At 46.7% G+C, this 20425-nt stretch overlaps 1 protein-coding gene across 1 annotated transcript in view; it reads left to right on the forward strand.

Moving 5' to 3' along the window:
* The window catches only part of MDGA1 (MAM domain containing glycosylphosphatidylinositol anchor 1), a 148375-nt gene that overhangs the window by 110531 nt on the left and 17419 nt on the right, over positions 1-20425 (forward strand). Inside the window, exons 12-15 of the mRNA XM_036380252.2 lie at positions 2106-2283; positions 3342-3365; positions 10744-10896; positions 12076-12210. Coding sequence (XP_036236145.1) covers positions 2106-2283; positions 3342-3365; positions 10744-10896; positions 12076-12210 — 490 coding nt within the window. The remainder of the gene's footprint in view (positions 1-2105; positions 2284-3341; positions 3366-10743; positions 10897-12075; positions 12211-20425) is intronic.

The following is a 20425-nucleotide window of genomic DNA, read 5'->3' on the forward strand; positions in this document are numbered from 1 at the left end:
TTTGCACTGTCTGAATCTCACCCTCAAGCTTCTCTCTGACTCTCCATTTTGTTTCTCTTCTAAAGGTTATGTCTAGACAAGGGAAATGGCTCCTGACCTCCTCCTATTTGCTGGCTGCCTTCCTAACACCCCAGCAAATGGCAGCCTGTGGGGACGAGCTGCTGCCAGCCCTCCCAGTCACACTCTGCTCCCCAAAAAGTCCCAGGCTAGGAGCTGTAGCACTCCAGCCTTCTGCTCTGGCTTCTGACTGCTCCTCTTTTCCCAGTTAATTGGGGGTCTGGTGCTAATGAACCCAGCTTAGTCCCTGCCCCAGGGAGCCAGCTCTGCCACTGCTTGACCAGAGCAATGGTGTGGAGGGCTGGCAGATGCGAGGGCTGAGCAATAGGAACACCAGCTGGGTCAGAACCCAGCTGGCATGTGTGCAGGTAGGGCATTGTTGATATGAACAGATCCTGGCAGCATCCTGGTGCCTCTGGGAACCACTGCCCTGGTCCTGCCCACTAGGACTGCTCCCTAAGGCAGCGCCAAGCTGGGGGAATGCACCAGAACAGCTCCCAGCTCTCTGCTCCATCTTGCCAGAGGAGGAGGAGGAGAGTGCAGCAAGTAGTTCCTCAAGCAACTTACACCCTGATGTGTGCAGGTACAAAGGACTCCTTTAGGTGCAATCTGTAAGACAAATGCAGAATTGTTTTTCACTGTGAGAACCACATGCAGCCACTGGTTCCCAGGGACCAGTGCCGGCCCCTTCACTTGGGATCAGCGTCCAAACTGTGGATTAAGGAGGTGAGTCAATGAGTCCTGACTGTGTTGGAAATGAATGGGGCTTTGGCACAGAAAGCTCTACAGCAGCAGCCATTTCTTCTGGGTTTGAACTTAGAGTTACATATGTGAGAGCTGGAGACAGGCAGAGCAGGGATAGCATGCACTTGTTTTTGCTAAGCACCAAATCAGCGTTGCCCCTTGCCCTGCTTTGATAGTGGCCTTCACTTCTGCTGTGCCCTCACTCCATCTTCTCGGCCCACTGACACATTTGCTGTAAACCTTCCTCCATGCATTCCAGTTCCAGTAATCCTGCAGCTTCAGAGTTAATGATGAACACTGAGACTGCCTGGCAGGAGAACTGCCTTTGCAATGGAAATTTCAGCCTAGAGGACATATCAGAGGCAAGGGAAAGCTTAGTTAACACTGGTCTATCAAAAATCCTGCCAATGGTCTTTTTACCAGCACCAGCATTCCCAGTAATGTGTCTTGCCACAAGGATCCAGGCACTGCGCAGCAACAGGCAGGAAATTGTATCTTCACAATGCAATCCTCGTTCTTGTTCTTTCCCAGCCAAGCAAGCATGACCATGGCAGGGAAGCTTCACTGACATGTAATTCATCATTTTTAGTGGTGGTGATTTTGATAACGATATTTCCTCTGTTTTCTTGAAACTTCCCTGCTGCCTTAGCAAACCGAACAATGTTCAGCTGGTATGGTTCAGCTAACATAATTCAGCCTCTTCCAATGGGAAACAGAGGAGGGGAGAGCCTGTGAGTGACCCCAGAGAACCATCAACTTGAAATAGACCCCTTGCTCTGCTCTGCAGAGGCTGTCCAAGGGTGGACCCTGTGGAAGGTTTCTGAGGGAGTATGGTAGTAGATTGCTTGGCAGTAGTGAGACACCAAATGAAGTGCCACATGGCCTGGGCAGCAAATGAATGAATTCTACGGCAGTGATTGTGACCTGAAGGGTATCTTGATGCAATGCCATGCTGTGTTTGCACAGGACCTGGGTGCACTAACAGGGGTGAATTGGGTTCATTTTCTCCCTCCTGAGACCATTGCTTCTGACACAAAGTTGCCTCAGGACCTGTAGTTCAAACTGTCCCTACAGTCCCTCCCTTGGAGGACACCAAGGCTTCCCTTCAGGGGAAACTTGGGCTCCTGATCACTGTTCTGTACCAGGGATGCCAATTTTCAAACCAATACTGCATGAAGATCTCATGGAACAACTGGGTGTACATCCGTGTAGAAAGAGGAGGAATGGTGTTAAATGATGGATACAATTGCTCAGGTTTTCAGTTTCAGGATTTTCATAACACTATGGGTTCTTTTTCTGTGCAGCTGTCTCAGAGAAACACCATCCAGACTTTCATTCCTGTGAAGAAAATGGAGAAAGGCCTGCTGCTGGAGCACATCTTACCCAACCTGAAAGTGCCTCAGAGCTATGAAGTTCGCCTGACGCCCATCACCAGCTTTGGGGCCGGAGACATGGCCGCCCGCATCATCCGGTACATGGAACGTAGGTGTCTCCTCCTCGGTCCTGCCTACGAGGGCACGCCCCAGCCTCAGGGCATGTGGGCATGCAGAGAGGTGCTCTTCTGTCACCCTTGGGTGGGTCTCTGTGCTCTGAGGAGTTCTGATGGCACAGCGTGATCACATTCCACTGTATTTTGGATGCTGCCATCAATGTGGAGCACTAGAGATCTCTGAAGGTCAGTCTCCACTCATCCTTCACTCAGCAGCTCTGACTCTCACTCCGCACCCTGTGGGCAGGAGATGCCCAAAACCCCAGTCAGGCCATGCTGCAACTCCCTGTGGTACAGTGGCTTACAATACAGAATAGCCACTGGATGCTGTGTATTAGCCACACTCCTATAAAAGCAAGAGAATTTCGGGAGCCTTGTTATTTCCAGAGCTAAATGCATGATTCCTGTCCTAGCTAGTCACTCCTAAAGCTGTAGCTCTGTCCAGTACCTTGAATCCCAGATTATCTCATTGGTATACATTGACCATACTTCTCTTCCCATCATCCCAACAGCTCACAGCTCTCTCTATTCCCACAACTCTATGAACTCCTTTGCTCTCCAGCAGGAGTTTGGACCCTCTATTTCAGCAGAAGGTACAGATCCTTCTCCTGTTATGTTTGCTTGATTTCACACAACCCTCCTGTCCCATGGACTGACAGCGTGTCTGGTGTCCCCAGCGCACCAGTCCTGTCACTCTTCCACAGTGCATCAAAGTGCTTTGATGTCCCCCTTAGATATCAAGCTTTGGTATCTAAGTGGGTGCTATCCCCCTGAGTGCTCCAGAAGGAAACTACTTGAGTTGCCAGAAAGGTTTTCCTATTGATCCCAGGATCACCCCTTAGGTGGGGTTTTCTTAAGGTCTCTTGCTGCTTGGATCAGAGTGTCCACACCTTTTTCCATCACCAAAACAGGCACCAGGCATTGCTTTCTCACAGGATGCTGCCAGGAGACTTGTGCATTTGTGACCTTTCTTGATGTGTTTATTTTATTTTCAGACTTTGATTATGATTTGTGCTTTTGTTTTGACTTATTTTTCTATTTTTTTTTCCAGCAATCAACTATCCCAATCCAACAGGTAAGCAACAAGACCTTTGTGCTAATGCTTTGAATGTAATGTACTTTAGTAGAGTGCTCCAGCAGATCAGGCAAGACAGGCAGCTGGAATACACAGCTGACTTTGTCAAATCTTTTTTCCCCAAAAGAGGATGAAATTGTATACACTAAATCTTCCAGTAAATATTGCCATTTGTTCTACCTTGAGTTATTGCCAGGAGATTTATGCCAGGGATATGCCTCTCACTCACCTGATATCTTTGTGATGGGGCAGACTGTGATCTTGAACACCCACTCCCATGCCCCAGCACGAGCAATCTACTTCCAGTAAGCAGGTTACTAAATGTTCCCCAAAATATCTGTGTTTAGGAATATTCCCCATCCTCTTCTGACCAGGAATGATACCACTTGGTATCTCTGCAGACTTGTATGGAGCAGTCTCCAGCTCAGATCTGTCTCTTGCAAACTCTTTGAGCACAGTCCCCTTCTTCCTCCCCTTCAGTGTCATCACTGTTAACTTGCTTTTTTACCTTCTGGTTATTCTTGGCAAGATGCAGGCCCCTCTCTACTGAGCATCCAGAGTTCCCATTGATTTTAAGAGCTGAATACACAATGTCTAAGAATGATGTTCTTTAACAGCGACATGACAGTGCCCATTGAGCATAAAAGAGGAATTCTAGCTTGCTGTAAGTGGTGGGAGAATGATCCCCAGGGGATGCAACAAGGTCCCTTCACTTGATTATAGGATGTAAGCCCAGGCAAACCTCTTGGGCAGAGATGGGCAGACTACTTGCTAGTGCTCCATGGAGAGCATGGGGCTGTTTCTCCGTTTCCAGCTGCTGAGTCAGTATTCAGTAGTTTTATGTATTACTCTGTGTATACAGAGTAATTACTCTGTGTAGGTAAGTACTGCTACTGCACTGCAAGGTACCAGCAGAGAGGAGAAGCCAGGATTAGGTGATGGCAGAATAGGGAGTTCTCTTGTTAAGGCAGCCACAAGGAGTTAATTCTTGCACGTTCTTGAGGATGGTTTGATGAACCATACTCTGCCTGAGAGTAGGAGTTTCTTACAGAGTCAGAGAGGCTTTGTGGCTCTAATTCCTGATTCCATTTGTTTTCTTTTCCTCACTTCCTGATTTACTTTAAGTATTCTCCATAGAAGACTCACTGGGAAACATGGAGCATATTGCCAGGGACCTACTCTAGAATGTGTCTTTCAGTACTTGCCTGAGGAGGCAAGTATCCCAGCCCACAGGTGGAAGTGACAAAGTCTGGCTTTTTGCCACTTGCTTTTGCACTGCATAAATCACTGGTAAACCCAGAGCAACTTCAGTCCTAATTGTGTCAGTCTCTTGGGGTCTTTGTAAATTGAGCCTTCAGATTGCCTGCCTGGGGTATCTTTGGCAGCCTTATTGAGTCCAGAACAACTGCAGGAAATTTGCCTGTGGTGGAACACAACTCAGCCACTTGTGTTTTTCATGCAGTAAACCCAACACTTAGGATTTCCTCTTGATATAAATTGCCCAGCCTCTGGTGGCTGTTGGGACCTCTGGGCCACCTCTTGCCCATGTGTTCACACCTCGAGACTGACTGCCTAAAATCAGACCTACCACACTTGCTTTCAGATATGCCCTTTCCTTTCAGACCTGCTGCCAGTGAAATATGAGCTCAAAAGCTTTTTGCTCTTTCTTTGGACCACAGCTGAGTTCCCCAACTTTTCATCCCAAAACCACAGAAATCCCTCCTGCTACCTCTTCTTTTCATACTTCCCCTGCTACGGTCACCCCCAGGGAAAAGTTCACACTAGCCTGCTGAGCCAAATTCTGGGAGCAAACATTGAAAGCTCTGGAGTGAAAGGCAAAGATTAGATGATTAATGCCTCTGGCAGCCTGATCCAAGGGCATGCACAATGGTGATTAATTTACAAACTCTGAGAGTCACTTAATACAATTACTTCTTCATGCATTTTCTCTCTCAGCCTAATAAGATGTTAATAACATTGGGGCAGGCATGCGTGTGGCATGGTTACAGAGCCAGGTATTGGGTTAGAAAGGAAAAGCAAAGGAAGAAAGAGGAAGTGAACAAAAGACGTTGGGAATTTCAAGTATTTAGAGGTTATCAGTAGGACTGGCTCTTAAAAATCAGTAAATCTGGTTCTAAAAAGCAGAATTTGTATTTTAAAAACTGCCTAAGAATTATCTGAATTCTAAGATTTTACCTTAAAGTTCTCTTAGAATAAATGATTGTTTTAATGTCATGACCACATTCCAGTGCTGGGGAATCTGCTCTGTCCTTACCTCCTCTGCAATTTTATTTAGATATAATGTTTGCTTTCTATGGAGTGCTGCCCCAAAAGCCATTCCAGCTCCTCCTCCCTGGTGGGTTTCGGTTTCCCTTGTTTTGTCAGATGTAACCTTATAACCTTGATGATGATGTCATTAAGTATATGGGATTGCTGGTTTATTTTTTGGTTGGCCAACCTGACTTGCCCTTTCAGAGCAGCAACACTATTTCTCACATAGCTGCAGTCTGGATGTGTGTGGTGCTAAACCCATGATTTTGGGACCATGGGCAGGTACAGTGGGTGGTGACCCGTGGCAGATGTTGGTTGTTGCAGATTAGCCTGGCTTGTTGCTTACCATCTATTTCTGTTGTCTAGTCTCTGATAATGCTCAGAGTCCAGAGGAATTTTGTCCAAGTTTGTTCAGGTGAGAACACATGGGAATGAGATGTCAGCCTGTGTTTAGAGTTGGATTACTCGAGTTTGTGCCCATTCTTCTAGAATGTTTTGTAATGCAAAGGCTTAAAGAGGTGACAGTTCCTTGTATCTTGGTGGCAAATAGGATGACTTAACCAGTTACAGCATTGTGAAGCTTTCTCCCATTATTGGTGATAAAATCCCTGGAAAATTGCAATGGGAGAGACTGTTAAATATTCTTTCTTAGATCATTACATACTTTGAGGTCTCAATGTAGTTCTCATTCTCTTCAATTTCTAGATGGGGAAACTGATGTCCATAAAATGATAGCCTGTGGGTCACACAGCAGGTCTGCAACAGAGCTGGGGCTCGGACCATGGTCCTTTATGCCCCAAGCCAGTGCCAGTTGTCACACCACAGCTAAATGATGAAGGCAATTTTATTCAAGTGCACTCCAACTGCTATTCACCCATAGTCTGCAGCTAGAATAGGAGTATTATTTTTTGCATTCATCTGGCAGCCAGAATTTCAGAACCAGGGATGGCTTTCCCCTAAGGACTTGAAAGGAAAACCTCCATTATGTTTCTCAGGAAGGCAAAGCAACAAGAAATGCTAATAGCCACAGTAGAGAGTCTCTCCCCTGGGAATGCTTGAAGGTGTCTGTAACTGAGAGCAAACATCTCTGCACTCTGAGCTGCCACCACTGAAAAGCCTGCCAAGGAAATTTGTGTGGTGAAGACAGCACTAAGTCCAGCTTTTGAGGAGCCAGCTCCCCTGCCACCTCAACCTTACTTGTTACAGTCCAGAGAGCAACTTCTGTGTTCAGTATTTAAATCCATTGCTTAAATTTTAAACAGGAAGCTTCCTTTACTCCTTGAGGATTATCCAGGATCCCTGGCAAATGGAAAAAGTCTTCAAGAAGGTTTGCATCACACAGTCAAGGTCAAAAGTCAGATCACCTCTGTGGTCTATGAGGTACAGCAAGTGATATAAAGATTTTTTTCTTGGCTGGATCTGCCAGGTTTGTCCTGGTGAACCTTGTTGATAACCACCAAGAGGTGACATACTGGTAGTGTCCCAAACCACACTGAACACTTCCTAGTTATTCATGGCACCTCCATTGTAGCTCAGAGAAACCACAGAGCTTTGCTTTCCTGTGGCTTGTTTTACGCCAAAGGACCAGGAGTCAGAGCACTTGGGTTCTGTTTCCAGCTTAGGCACTGCCTGCTGTGACCTTAAATGTGTCTCTTTATAATTTGTGCATCTATTTCCCCCCATGTAATGCAGAAGATACGTAGAAAGAGGTATTGCTATGCTACAGAGAAATTAAGAAGCCTTTTTCATTAGTTGTTGCAAAGTGCTTGAGCTCCCAAGCTAAGCAGAAGGCGATGTGCTGGAGGTTCAAACTCCTGCACAGCAAGTGCTGTTGCACATAAGATGGATCATGTTGTTGATTAAGCATTGCTTGATCTGTGGTGCACGGGACCCTTCTCTATTTTATGTGGGCTGCTAGAAGCATTGCCTTCTGGAAGGAGCTGCATTGGAGTGAGAAGATAAAATGCCCTCAGGGCCCTATTTGGATGTTAAAAGAGCAATCTATAGACTTCTGAGTCAGCTTCTCTGAGCAATCTCATCCCATGAGTGTGGCTTCTTAAAAATGAAGGCACAGTAGTCCACCACAGTCCACAGGCTGGCCCAACCAGGCCTTAGGGCTAAGTTTGGAATGCTGTCCTCAGGTCCTCTTGTCTTATACAACTCTCTCTGATACCCACCTGAGCTTGTGCTTTCGCCTTAATCTGCCTTTCCTTTGATTTCTGTGCCTGCTCATTTGTGGTTTGTTCTCTCTCAATCAGTTGCCTGGCTGACCTCTGTGTTGCAGCTTCCAACTCTGCTTTCCACCTGATATTCCCTGTTAAGGTAATTCTGTTTTGGAGAACGATGTCATCTTTCTTTGGAAGTCCGTGTTCTCAGCAGGGTCAGAGGTGCAAACTGCCCTGGAGCTTTTGCAAAAGGACAGTCATTGTGGATCCTGCTGTGTGAGATAATGCCATTCTGAGAGAAAATGTGTCTCTTGTAACTGCAGCTGGCAACCCATGAGCTGGAGTCATGCAGATGTTTTTGGTGCAGTGGAGAGAAACAAGGGCTATTACACCGCACAGCAACATCAGCAAGCTTGTGGGCTCCAGCGTCTCCTTTGAGGACTACTGGGGCTCTGGTACAGCCAGGAATTCCCTTCTCTCAGCCAAAACAGCTGAGGAAGGACCCTTAGGAGCTGCCTTCTGACTCTTTTCTCCTTCCATCTCTTTGTTCTGGGGATGAAAGAGGCCCCCACATAGTTAGCCTGTCTCAGACCCAGCAAGCATCTGCCCTGTCCTCTGCTCCCTTCTCCTTCAGCTCCAGATGCCATTCGGCCCCCTGTGTTAGGCAATGCAGAGCAATGGCTAATTTGGATTTGGATGCTAATTAGAAATGAGGAGATTGAGTGGAAAGCACTTAGCCAGGGTTAATCAGCAGTTAAACCAGCCCAGACAAGCTCCCGATGGCTGTGCTCAGCCCAAAGGAGTGGGCATGCAGCGTTTCCTGCTGAGATTACTGAAAACCCAGCTGCCCTGGTCTGTGAAACAGGCCCTTGGCTTGCCTCACATTGCCCAACCTATGCTGGCAAAGACATTTCTGCAGATTACCTCAGGAGGCTGCATCCTCTTTTCTCACTGCTTTGATGGGATGCTGGAAAGAGACAGGCAAGAAAGGGGAACCCAGTTCCCTACCCCAGGGGTGTGCAGACCTTTGATGTCCATTTGGATTACAGTCATTTTCATTTCCAAGTGGGAGGGGGTGGGGAGGATGCTAGCCACCAGAAGGTGCAGCATCTCAGAGTCAAGATTCTGTTCATTTCTTGGGTAGTCTCTTTTTTCTGGTACAAGAGAACAGATTTTGTTGTGTATGGTAGATGTATGAAGCTCCTGCCATCACATTGTGCTGCTTCTGGATCTTTGGCCCTGGCATTGCAGAAACCTTCCCTTGTGTGTCCCATCCTTGGCACTCAGCCCATAGGTTAAGGACCCTGCTCTGTCCTACATGTCCTGCCAGAGCCATGCATGCTAGGAGAAAAAGCCTCCTGCCCAGGAGCCCCAGAGCAAGGCATCACTGAAGATACAAGAATGCAGGAGCCCCAGGAGGCATTTGGGCTTCTCTTCATCTAGGCACAATAAATAATAGTGGGAGGTAAGCCCCCAGAAGTTGAGTCTTGCACCAGCACGCCACGGATGAGGTTCCTAGCACATTCCAAGCCCTCATGGAGAGCCTTGTTTTCCTTTGTGTATGTGATATTTCATGGCTTTAACTTTCCGTTTCATAGCACACCTCCTTGCTCTTACTTAAAAGCAGCAATTAAAGATATCTGTGCTTGCCATATCTACATCACTCACAAGGTCCAAGATCCCACTTCCAGTTCATTCTCCAGCTCTGGTTTCTGCCCAGGGACCTTTCAAAACACACGGCAGTTTTCACATTGGTTTTTGGACCTGTTTTCTCTTTCTTTTTTGCCTGTTTTATCCATCCCTCTCCTATTGTGTCAGCAGTATAAAGCAGGTTCTTGACCTTTGCTTTTGTGACACAAAACTACCTTTTTAACACAAAGGTTACAATCTTCAGCCTGGTCATGTCCAATTCATTCCAATCTCTGCAAGTCCATATTGGGTTATGTCTATGCACGAGATTTTTCATCTGTCTTACAATATTGCTGTAGGGTGTAAAAGTCTTGTGGTAGCAATAAAAGTGAGCCCTATTGCACATATGGTTGATCCTACATAAAAATCTCTTACCTACATGTTTTATTTTGTTAGGGGAACCAACATAAGCTGCAAAATCAAATGTGCTTTTTAGCTGGTGTAAATTAGATGTACTCTGGCTAAATGACACGTTTGTCGTGCTGAGCTGACCTCTTCTCCACAGCTGATTTTTTTTCATGTGTGTCATAGTTTAGTTAAATATATAGCCTGAAGGGGGGTCATCTGCTGCTACTTTTTCCTCTCTCCTGGGGAAATTATTCTACCATCAAGTTGTTCTGATATAAAAGGCCTTGTAGCCAGTTTGCCTTTGGTGATCTTTTTACCTTCCTCTACATTTGCCCCTTCAGATCTCTCTGAGAATCTCTTTAGCCATAATAGCTTTTTTCCATGTTGTCAGACCATCACATTTATCAGCCTGGATTAACACTTCTGTAGTAACACTGATCACTGGTGTATTATGGGTAGTGATAGGAAGAGGGGGAACATTTTTAAATAAAAGAGGGGACATTTAGATTAGATTTGAAGAGTAAATTCCATACTCAGAGAATGGTGAGGCACTGGAACAGGCTGCCCAGAGATGTTATGGGTGCCCCATCTGTAGAAGTGTTTTAGGTCAGGTTGGATGGGGCCCTGGGCAACCTGGTCTAGTGAATGGAATCCCTGCCCATGGCAATGGGTTTGGAACTGAATGGACTTTGAAGCTGCTTCCAACTCAACCCATTCTGTGATTTCTATGATTTCTGTGATTGCCTTCCTTTTCAGCCTCCTGCTGAGGCCAGGGGCTGCCCATCTGCCCCTGGCTTAACACAGAGCCTCAGTGGTGGCACAGCACTGCTGTGAGCACCCAGGCAGCTTGGGGAGGGTGTTGGAAAAGCAGCAGCTGAGCAGCCCTTCCCTTCCCATCCCCACAGATAACACCTGCCGCTTTGAGGACGAGAAGATCTGCGGCTTCGTGCAGGACAAGATGGACAACTTTGACTGGACGCGGCAGAACGCCCTGACGCAGAACCCCAAGCGCACCGTCAACACGGGGCCCCCCACGGACATCAGCGGCACCCCAGAGGGTCAGCACACGTCTGGGTTTCCTTTGCCTTGGCAGGGAGGGGAGGTGCACACCATCTCCTGCCAGGAGCCTTACAGCTCTGTGAGAAAGCTGGTCTGCTTTCTACTTCACGTGGGGTGCAGGGAGCAGGCAGTTAATTTGCATGTTGCTGATTGGAATTAAACACACAATTAAAACACCGACAACTTTGTTGAAGGGAAGAGTGTGAGCATTAGTTCTTGTTGTCAGCTAATTGCCTGATGCCTAATGCTCTTGCACTGTTTGATGCTTGTTTTGAAGAAAAAAATGGATAAACAACTAGGAGAATATCTCTAACACCTAGAAATGGCCCTGTAGGTTTTAGCGAGCTGTTTCCTCAAAGAAATTTTCAGGGATACAAACAGATCTCCTTATTACCAAGCACAGAAGCATGAGAGCCCAGACAGGAGCTGCCTGTGGGGCAGGAGGAAGCCTCACCTGTAGCTGGAGGAGTCTGGTGTTATGTATTGCTCACCCTAGCTGTGTATGGAGCACATGCTCCCAGTTTAAGTGGATACTACGTCCCTCTTTCTGTAATAAGAAAAGTAAATTTATATGCAAACACGTATCTTTGAGTTCAGAAAAAAATGGGAAACGTCCAATGGCCTGCTAAGGAAATGGTTTCTCCCATTAGTGTTCAGTACACCCAACTTGACTGAGCCTTGAAAATGATGTTAACAGATTAAATGGCTAATCTCTTCCTCCCTGAGCTGTTAACAATTGCTTTGGTATTGTTCTCTTTAGACAATAAAATTGTTCAGGCTAGATGTACCAAACTCTCTCTCCCTCTACTTGAGGCAGAGAAATTAGTCTGGAATGGTTTCTCTTTCTGGTATTCTCCTTGCACAGTGCAGCCAGCTCTGGGGCTCTTTGTCCACCCAGACAGATGTGCAGAGGTTCACCTGCTACGTGTGCCCACAGCAGGTCTGCAGATGCCTGTCTCTCCCGTGCTTCCCTAAATACTGCTGAGGCAGGGGAGGCCCTGGGGGTATCCTGGAAGTGTCTCTGGGCGGGATCACAGTGGGTGCAGAGCAGTTGGGCACAGCAAGGCCGTGTCTCCCAGAGGAGGGGTGGTCTCCCAGCCACACTGGCATCCCATCATCTGGAGGAAGGGAGACCCAGTGCATACTGCCTTTGCCCATCTTTCCCTCTCGTTCTGCAGGTTATTACATGTTCATCGAGGCGTCCCGGCCCCGGGTGACAGGAGACAAAGCCCGGCTCATCAGCCCCCTGTACAATATCACTGCCAAGTATTACTGTGTCTCCTTCTACTACCACATGTACGGGAAGCACATTGGTGAGTCCCTCTGGGCAAGGGTCACCTCAGCCTCGTGTGGGCTCTTGGGGAACATCTCCAGCCTCTTGCTCCGGCAGCTGTGCCTGCAACCAGCCATTCCGGAGGGTGGGAGTCCTACTCCAGTATTCCAAGCAGCAGGGTGGGCTGCTGCACTCAAATACTTGTCCCATAGCCCAGCAGTGTCAGGGTTGTGAGGCTGTCACAGCCTGTCCTTGGGCCAGCACCTTACAGTCAGTCTGTCCATTGGACAGGAGAAGAGGGTGAAGGGGCTTTGTGGACCAGAGAGCTTTGGGGTGGCCACAGCTACACTGGGGCGTGCAAGATGTGTGTTCCCCCAGCTGGACCAGGGGCTGCCTGCTCTGCCTGGCTCCTGTAAGCCTCAAGTGCAGCAAGCACCACAGAAGCGCCTGGCACACTAATGAGTTTCCATATCCAGTCAAGGAGCAACTGCTAATTCGTCACCTCTTGATTATAATTTCATTAATTTGAATAATAGATGCACTCTTGACACAGCACACAGGGTTATTAATCACCTGCTGGACTAGAGCCTGACTGCAAAATCAGGGCCCAGGCAGGAATGTGTCCGCCCTTCAATAAGCGGGCTTAATTAACCTCTCTCTGCTCAGTACTGCAGATGTCTTTGGGAGGAACATACTCCTGAGTCTGGCCACATCTCTGTGCACATGTGGCACGGCTGAGAGGTTAAACTGCAAAATCTGGGCAAAGCTGAAACCCTGACACCATGAGTGTAGGGGCTAGGAGCTGGGCTGCAGTTCACTGAGCAGGTCTCCATCTGTGTCTGTGTTTTGAGGGTTCATATCTGCTCTCTGCACTTGGAATTGGGCTAGGTCAGAGGTGTTTGCACACACCTGGATTCCCCCTGGAGACAGGCTGCTCCATGCTGTAGTCATGCCAGTGGTGGCAGCTTGCTCAGGCAGAGCACTGTCAGTGTTGGCTCACACCAGATTTTCCTGGAGCTGCTGGTCCTGCTTAGCTGACAGAGTCCAGCTGCTAATGCTGTCTGGCAAACTCACATGTTCCCTGCAGCTGGACCTTACGGTAAGTCAGCTCTGCTGCCTAATTCCTCCTTCAGCAGTCTTCTCCTGGAGGCTGGATAAGGGGTCTCATTCTTTGATGAAGAGTGGCCCAGACTGGTGGGAGATTGGCAAAAAAAAGATGTGGGGAGAGGAGGCCTCTCTTGCTTTTTTTCTTGTGTCAGATTTCCACGTTTATTTCACAGGTGAAGTAAAAGCTCATCAACATTTTCTTGATTTTGGAAAAGAGCTTGGTTTAATAGTTCTTTTGTGGTGGTCTGTTTGGAGATGGGGTGGACTGGACATGCCAGGGAACCAATTCATTACAGTTTTTTTTTTCTTTTAGCATTTTAACTCTTTACTGATTTGCTCTACCCACAGATTACCCAAAAGTGATGGTGACTCCTGAGACCTAAGAAAGCCTCTAAGTGCCATTTTCTGTTCCTCAGCTTCCGACACCTTTTATATCTTTTGTTTTTCCCCTTCATACCCAATTTTATGGGCCCTGTTTGATCCCTGGTTTTCCTCTTGTTGTACAAAGGCTGACAAACTTCTGTGGGGTGGATAGACTCCTTAATGCCGTATTATTTCCATGGTGGGTGCTGCTGAGCTGAGAGCAAATTTTAAAATCAGACTGATTAGGCAGAGATTGAAAGAGAATGAAATGAGAAAAAAGTTCTTTTTCTCTTGGCCTGTGAAATACATGACTTGGTCCAGCAAACCTACCATATATCTGCCTGCAAATTGAAACTCAGTGCCTTGATACCAGGCTTGATGTCCTTATTGGCTGAAGTCCTCTCAGAGTTCTTAGGGCAAAACAAGTTTATTCAGCTCTTCTTCTTCAGCCCTGGGTTAGAGGAGGATGTAGGACTTCTCCTGTGAAAGGAGGAGACAGACCCTGCCCTCCCATCCATCTCACAAATGTGCAACAATGTGAAGGCACAGGTGGGGTTGCTGCAATCCTGAGCCATGCCTTGCTTTCCATAGACCCAGCTGTCCCTTGTGCAGTCACAGCCACAACCCCTGGCTCACCTCATGCCAGCACAGTCCTGCCAAGGCAGGTGCCAGCAAGAGTGTACCAGATTGCTTCTTCAGCAGAAAATGCCAGCAGGAGGGTGTCTCCCATCCCAAGCCTCTTCCAGGAGCTCCAGCTCCATCGTGGAGCAAACTGAAGCTCTGTCACTACGAAAAGTAGCCGTATAAAATCCCGACATTTATTTATTTTTTTAATAACTCTTTTATTACCTTTTTTTCCCCCCACTACAGAACTTGAAAGCTGGTTTGCTCTCACAATTTGACTATAAAATATCCGTAGCCATCCAGGCAAATCTTCCCTGGGAGAGTTCCCAGACACTACTCGTTTATAATAGATATGACGAAAGAGAGAAACAGAATACAAATGCACCGGTTGTAGCCATGATATAAAATATTCAGTGACTAGCAGAGTAGGATGCTGTTGAATATCTCTCAGCTGATGAGAGAGCAGGATGAAGGGGAGCTCCCTGGAGGCAGTCCCTGTTCTTCTGAAGTTATTTGGTCATCTGTTTTTCTTCCTCTGGCCCCCTCTGTAGCAAGCATTCACATTGCCCTATGATCCTGCCATCCCCAACACAAAAATCAGGGGGAGGAGAAGAAAAGAAATCCCATTTCCACCAGACATTCAAGAACAAGAGTGTCTTACTTGCAGCTGGTGTGGAAATGTCAAATGAGGCTCAGTTGGTTGGAGCCTGGTGCTAATGATGCCATCATCGTGGCATCAATCCCTGTGTGGGCCATTCACTTAGGATTTGGGCTTAATGATCTTTGTGGGTCTCTTCCCACTCAGAATGTTCTGTGTTCTGTGTTTCTGAGGAATTGTTTGTGTTCTTCAGGGGAGGAAACTAGCCATGGCAGCTAGCAACTATTTGCCAAGTTCAAAAGGCCTCTTTGTCAGGTTGGCTGGGAGCAAATCCTCAAGTCCTTGCTTCAGCCATCAGACTCCTCTTCCTCCCTTCCCGGGGGCTGCCTCAGAGGGGGATGCTTTAAGAGGACAGTTTTCCTGACTGACTAGTTCCACCACAGTCCCCTGCCATCTTTCTCTCATGCCTCCTAACTCAGTGGTAGCCAGGTCATGATCTGTGCAGCCTCCTGCTCACTGCTAGTTGGTGCTGCAGGTTCTGCAGCGAGAGATGTCTTCATGGTCAGCTCACAGTGTGAAGGTTGCTGAGAGAGACGTGGAAATTTCAGCCACTGAATGGAGAGTTAAGGGTGTGATTGTTCCAGTGCTGACACCGACCTTATCTGACCACCCCAGCTAAGTCTGGTCTGTGTATAATCTGGATGGGAAGCTTCCAGTAAAATTATAAAGTTCTCATTGCTTTCTACAGCTTCTTGAGGAAGGAAAGGGGGTGAAAGGTGCCAATCCATGAATCCCATGACAGGATGCATGGGAATGGTTCAAAGCTGCATCAGGGGAGGATCAAATTTATTTTTTGAAAGGGTCGTGAGACACTGTAATGGGCTTCTTAGAGAGGTGATCAAAGTGGTCAGGTGCTTGTAGGTCCTTTTCAAATTTTCTTTCTTTTCATTTCCCTTTTCTTTTTTTTCTCTTCTACTCTATTCTAAGATCCCATGAGGAACAGTGCTGGAGACTGATTGAGAAGGATTTTGGTTCTGAGTCACTGGAAACAATGAGACCTGATCAGATTGCTTGCTGCAGCATCTGAGTTCAAGAAAGCCATGGCTGTTTCACAGAGGGAATTGGGTTGTGGGCAGGCCACTTACACAGGCAATGTCCCCACTGAAGCCCTCCTGCTGAGGAGGAATCACGGTCTGGAAGGCCTGCCAAACTGAATTGCTTCTTTACTTCTTCAGCTCAGATCAGACAATCAGTGCAGAGTGTGTCTAATAGACCGTGGTGGATGATCACACGTAGGAGCCAGTGGGTGCCATGTGGCTTGTTTCTGACAAGTCATGTTAGTCAGAGCTATCAGGTCACTCAGATTGAGAGGTACCAGTTCTGTCATTGAAAAAGCGGCTTGAACCACAAAGGCATCATGTTTGTGAGATTCACCATCATAGGTCCCTCGGTCCTACCCAAACTTTGTTTATGAACACAGCATCCTGCCACTGCACAGTAATACAGGTGGCACCCTAGAGGTAGCTGTGTTCTTTTGGGTACATGAAGTTTGCCTTACATAGAAATATAGAAGTTTGCCTTATATAGAAATGTGTCGTTCATTAAATCCATGCCATTATCTCCAATGCAATTACTCTGCACAATAGGGATTACATCACTGGATTGATTGAGGAGAGGCTGATTTTCCTCATGAGTATGATTCACTTCCCTCTAGGCTCTTGAAAACAAGTTGTAGTTAGAGTTAAGTGAAGAGTTTGTAATGAAAAAGTGCATTCAATTTTTTTAATGCTCATCCTTTTTCCACTTACTCCGATGTGGTTTTGGCCATTGATAAAAACGTATTTGACTAATGATCTATAAGAGATCCAGCACCTTCCTGTCGGCTGTGGTATGGACCCTTTGGATAGATTGTGGTCTCTTCTAGTAGTATCTGCATGGGGTTTTTGGGAGGTTAGTCAAATACCATGATCATGAGCAAGGATGGTAAATATCTAGCAAGAAGACCATGTATTTGTAAAGTGTCATTCAGCTTCTGTAAGTTCAATACAGTGACTCTGAACCAAAGACAGATTAAGTCATTGTTTCTCTAAAGAATTCTGTGAATTTTGGATTAAAGGCATGGATTTAAAGATTATTAAGACCCAATATTACTGATACATCATCTAATCAAACTTCCTGCATAACCAAGGGCAGAGAATTCCCTTCAGTTACTTTTGCTGGAGCAAAATAAATATAGTAAATAGTAAATACTATGGGCCTATACCTTAATTAGATGTTTACTTACAAAGAGCACCAATGTTTGATATGTAAGATTGGATCATCCCTAAGCCAAAGAGTTTAACATCTAAAGAAGACATGGAGATGAGGGAAAGGTGTTCAGATGTGGATTGGCTACATGTAATTTTCATTCCACAAACATTGTGTCTTCATGTTGATGCAGGCATTCTGTTTAGTACCTTGAATGTGGGTTCATTGGTCCCTGCCTTTCCTTGTCCCTCACTAAAAGGGCATCACTGAATCAAGTTCCCAGTGCAGATAGGCACTGAAATGTCACTTTCTTCAAAAAGAAAGTAACCAGTTGAACATCTGACTACTTTCCTGCTGCAGGTTTTGTTGGGAAGGCTGTTGGAGCACAGATTGCTGGCACCCATTCATTTGCAGATGCCCTGAATCCCCACAGATTTTCTTTGCTCCTGATCACCTGGTGGGAGACAGTTATTCCTCTGATGGACATTTGCAGTGATCCACTCTCCCTTCATTCAACAGAACATCTTTCCATTCAGACTTCAATCACAGCAGCAGCCTTGTGCAAAGCTGAGGAACTGTAAGGATACACTGCTACCTGATCATCTCCTGAGACATCAGGTGTTGCATCAATTATTCAGACTCTGAAATTGATATATACAAAACTTAACACACCCTGAAGAGGAAACAGGAGCTCTCAGAGCATATCCAGCTACTTCTTTAGCACTCTCTTGTCACTCTTCTATTCTCTCCACAGACCATTAATTATTTCACTGTTGGTCATTGCAGGTACACATCTGGACACCCCACTGGGTGTTCTCACAGGAGAAAGGCTATGGGGACAGAGTGCAAACTATGATACCCTACTTGTGACTCCATCCCTATCTGTATTTGAACTTCAACCAGATGTGATTTTGTAATATATGGAAATACATCCCAGAAAATCAAATAAATGCTCAACAAGTATCAGTTACCACCATCACTTCTAGGAGTGACTCTGCAAGGATGACAGGCACCCCAACACTTGACGGAGTTTGCAGTTGCAGGTTTGGAGTCTCACTGTCTCAGCTAGCTGCCTTGGAGTTTTGTGGTGCAAAAACACAAGGCATGAAGTGGGGAAAGCCTCTTGCTATGATGCATCCTATAATGCATCCCAGCTATAAGGAGCTCAAAGCTGGGAGCACAGCCTGTTCTAACAAACAGCCTTCCTGCAGCAAATCACTTTCCAGGCCTGAACCATTCATCCTCTCACATCTCCCTCGGTCAGGCAGAGGATGAGGCCAGAGAACAGCTTTTGAGTGGTGTCCTCAGTTCAGCAGGAAGAAATGTGATCTCAGCTGCTCCTTCCTGCTGTCTCACTGGCTTCAGCATTGCAGTAAAACAGCCCATCTGCTCCAAGCCCTGCAGCCCTGCAGCTGCTGTGCTTGGCTCCCAGGACTGAGACACCATGGACAGGGTGATGATGGGGAAATAGAGAATTGTTAATAGGGATAGAGAGGAGACAGGCAAAATTTTCCTCAGCATAAGTACATCCATGTCTGCAGGGGTTTTGTCAGCAGCCCTTTCACACACATCTTTTGTATTCTGGGGGCCTTGGGAGGCCCCCTCCTCTCTTGCTGAAGTCTTTGCAAAGCCTGTCCTCAGAAGGGAGACAGGCAGAGTCCCCTGTCTGGCTGTTGTGCTCTTTTAAACCTGGCAGTGTCCATGAAGCAGACTTTGTTTCGGCTCGTCAGAGAGTGCTGAGCACAGTGTGTGCTCTCAGCCTGAGAGCTGAGCACATGAATTCTGCAAAGGACCCAGCTGTCTCTGGTGCCAAAGATCAAAGGGCCCCTTATCAAAGCTGGGAGGAGAGAGAGCATTGCCTGAAGGCATCTGGGCATGTCATGAAACAGAGGGTGAACAAGGAGCAAACAGACCTCACAAATGCACTATGGTTCACTCTGCTTCTTGAGTCTACAAAATTGGTGGGAAAAGTTGCCTATACATGAGCTCCTTCTTGCTAGGTTTATCTGTCTTGGTTTGAAAACACAGATGTCTGCTAAGGAAGGCAGGAGCTCTCTTGAATTGGAAAATGAAAACTTTCTCCCTCCAAATTATCACTATTTTGAAGTTAAGGGGCTATCAGGTAAAGATATGGGAGTAGGAATAACAGTTCTTTATTTGGAAAAATAATAAAGGAGAAAACAAATAAAAATGCAGTAATACCAAACAACAGTGACAGAGCCAGAATATGACCTGACACTGTGTGGTCAGGATGTTGGTAGCAGTTTGATCAAATGGGGGCTGCAGTTCTCCTGGAGTGGCAGATGTAGTTCTGTTGAAGCAGTGATCCTGTAGAAGGGTGGAGTTTTCCTCTGAAGGTCCAATGGTGGTGCAGAGGGGCCTTATCTTCCTTTGGGAATGCAGTGGAAAGGGCCACCTGTGGTGTTCCAAATATCAGATTATATCCAGGTAGGAATGCTTGGCTCCTCCCCCTGGGTGGAGCCTCTCACAATAGGATGATGTAATTTGATCAGTCATGCAGTAAGACTCAATGGCCCAATAACAGAAGATGCCTCCCCAGAGGGAGGATGGGTCGTGGAAGATATAAAGAAAACTTCCCTACCTGGTTTTGACAGCTGGCCCAATTAATAGAAGATAACTGCCCCACCTCCAACAGATGGCAATAGAACACACACCCCAGCCACATCTTGCATTTGCAACCTAAGACATTTTCATACTCTTATTTTTCATGGTTGGACTTGATATTAAAGGTCTTTTCCAATGTAAACAATTCTGTGATTTTCCCCCAGGCTGGCCTCTCCTCTCTAAAGTAGTATCCAGTATTTTGGGGGACCAGCAGCTACAGCAGGAAAGAGGGAAGGAGCTGCCCCCATCGGCATCTTCCCATCCTGCTTGCCAGCAGCTGCACAGAGAAATTAAGGACAGCATCCATTTCCTTGCCCAGCACCTGGGGGTCCCCCAGCCCTGCCTGGAGCTGAGTCAGCAGCAGCACTGGGCCCCTACACAGCCATGGCCACAACAAGTGACCAGCTCTGAACTTACCCCTGAGTCACTGTCCCTGTGCCCTCCCACTGCTTTGTTCTAGCTGCATATCAGATGGGCCTTTGTTCTTCTGAGATAGCATAAATTTAACATGAGGGAGTGTGGAGATCTTTTTTCTCCCTCTTTTGAATTTCTTAAAACACATCCTGTTGTCCACATATAGAAAGCCTGTTACTGGTCACAAACAGCCTCTCAGGGAATTTTCCATGAAAAGGGGTGCCAGGATTTTGTTCTATAAACACAGTATCAAAGATGGAAGTCTTGTATCATTCAT

This window comes from Molothrus ater, chromosome 3 (genome assembly GCF_012460135.2).
Source record: "Molothrus ater isolate BHLD 08-10-18 breed brown headed cowbird chromosome 3, BPBGC_Mater_1.1, whole genome shotgun sequence".
NCBI lineage: Eukaryota > Metazoa > Chordata > Aves > Passeriformes > Icteridae > Molothrus > Molothrus ater.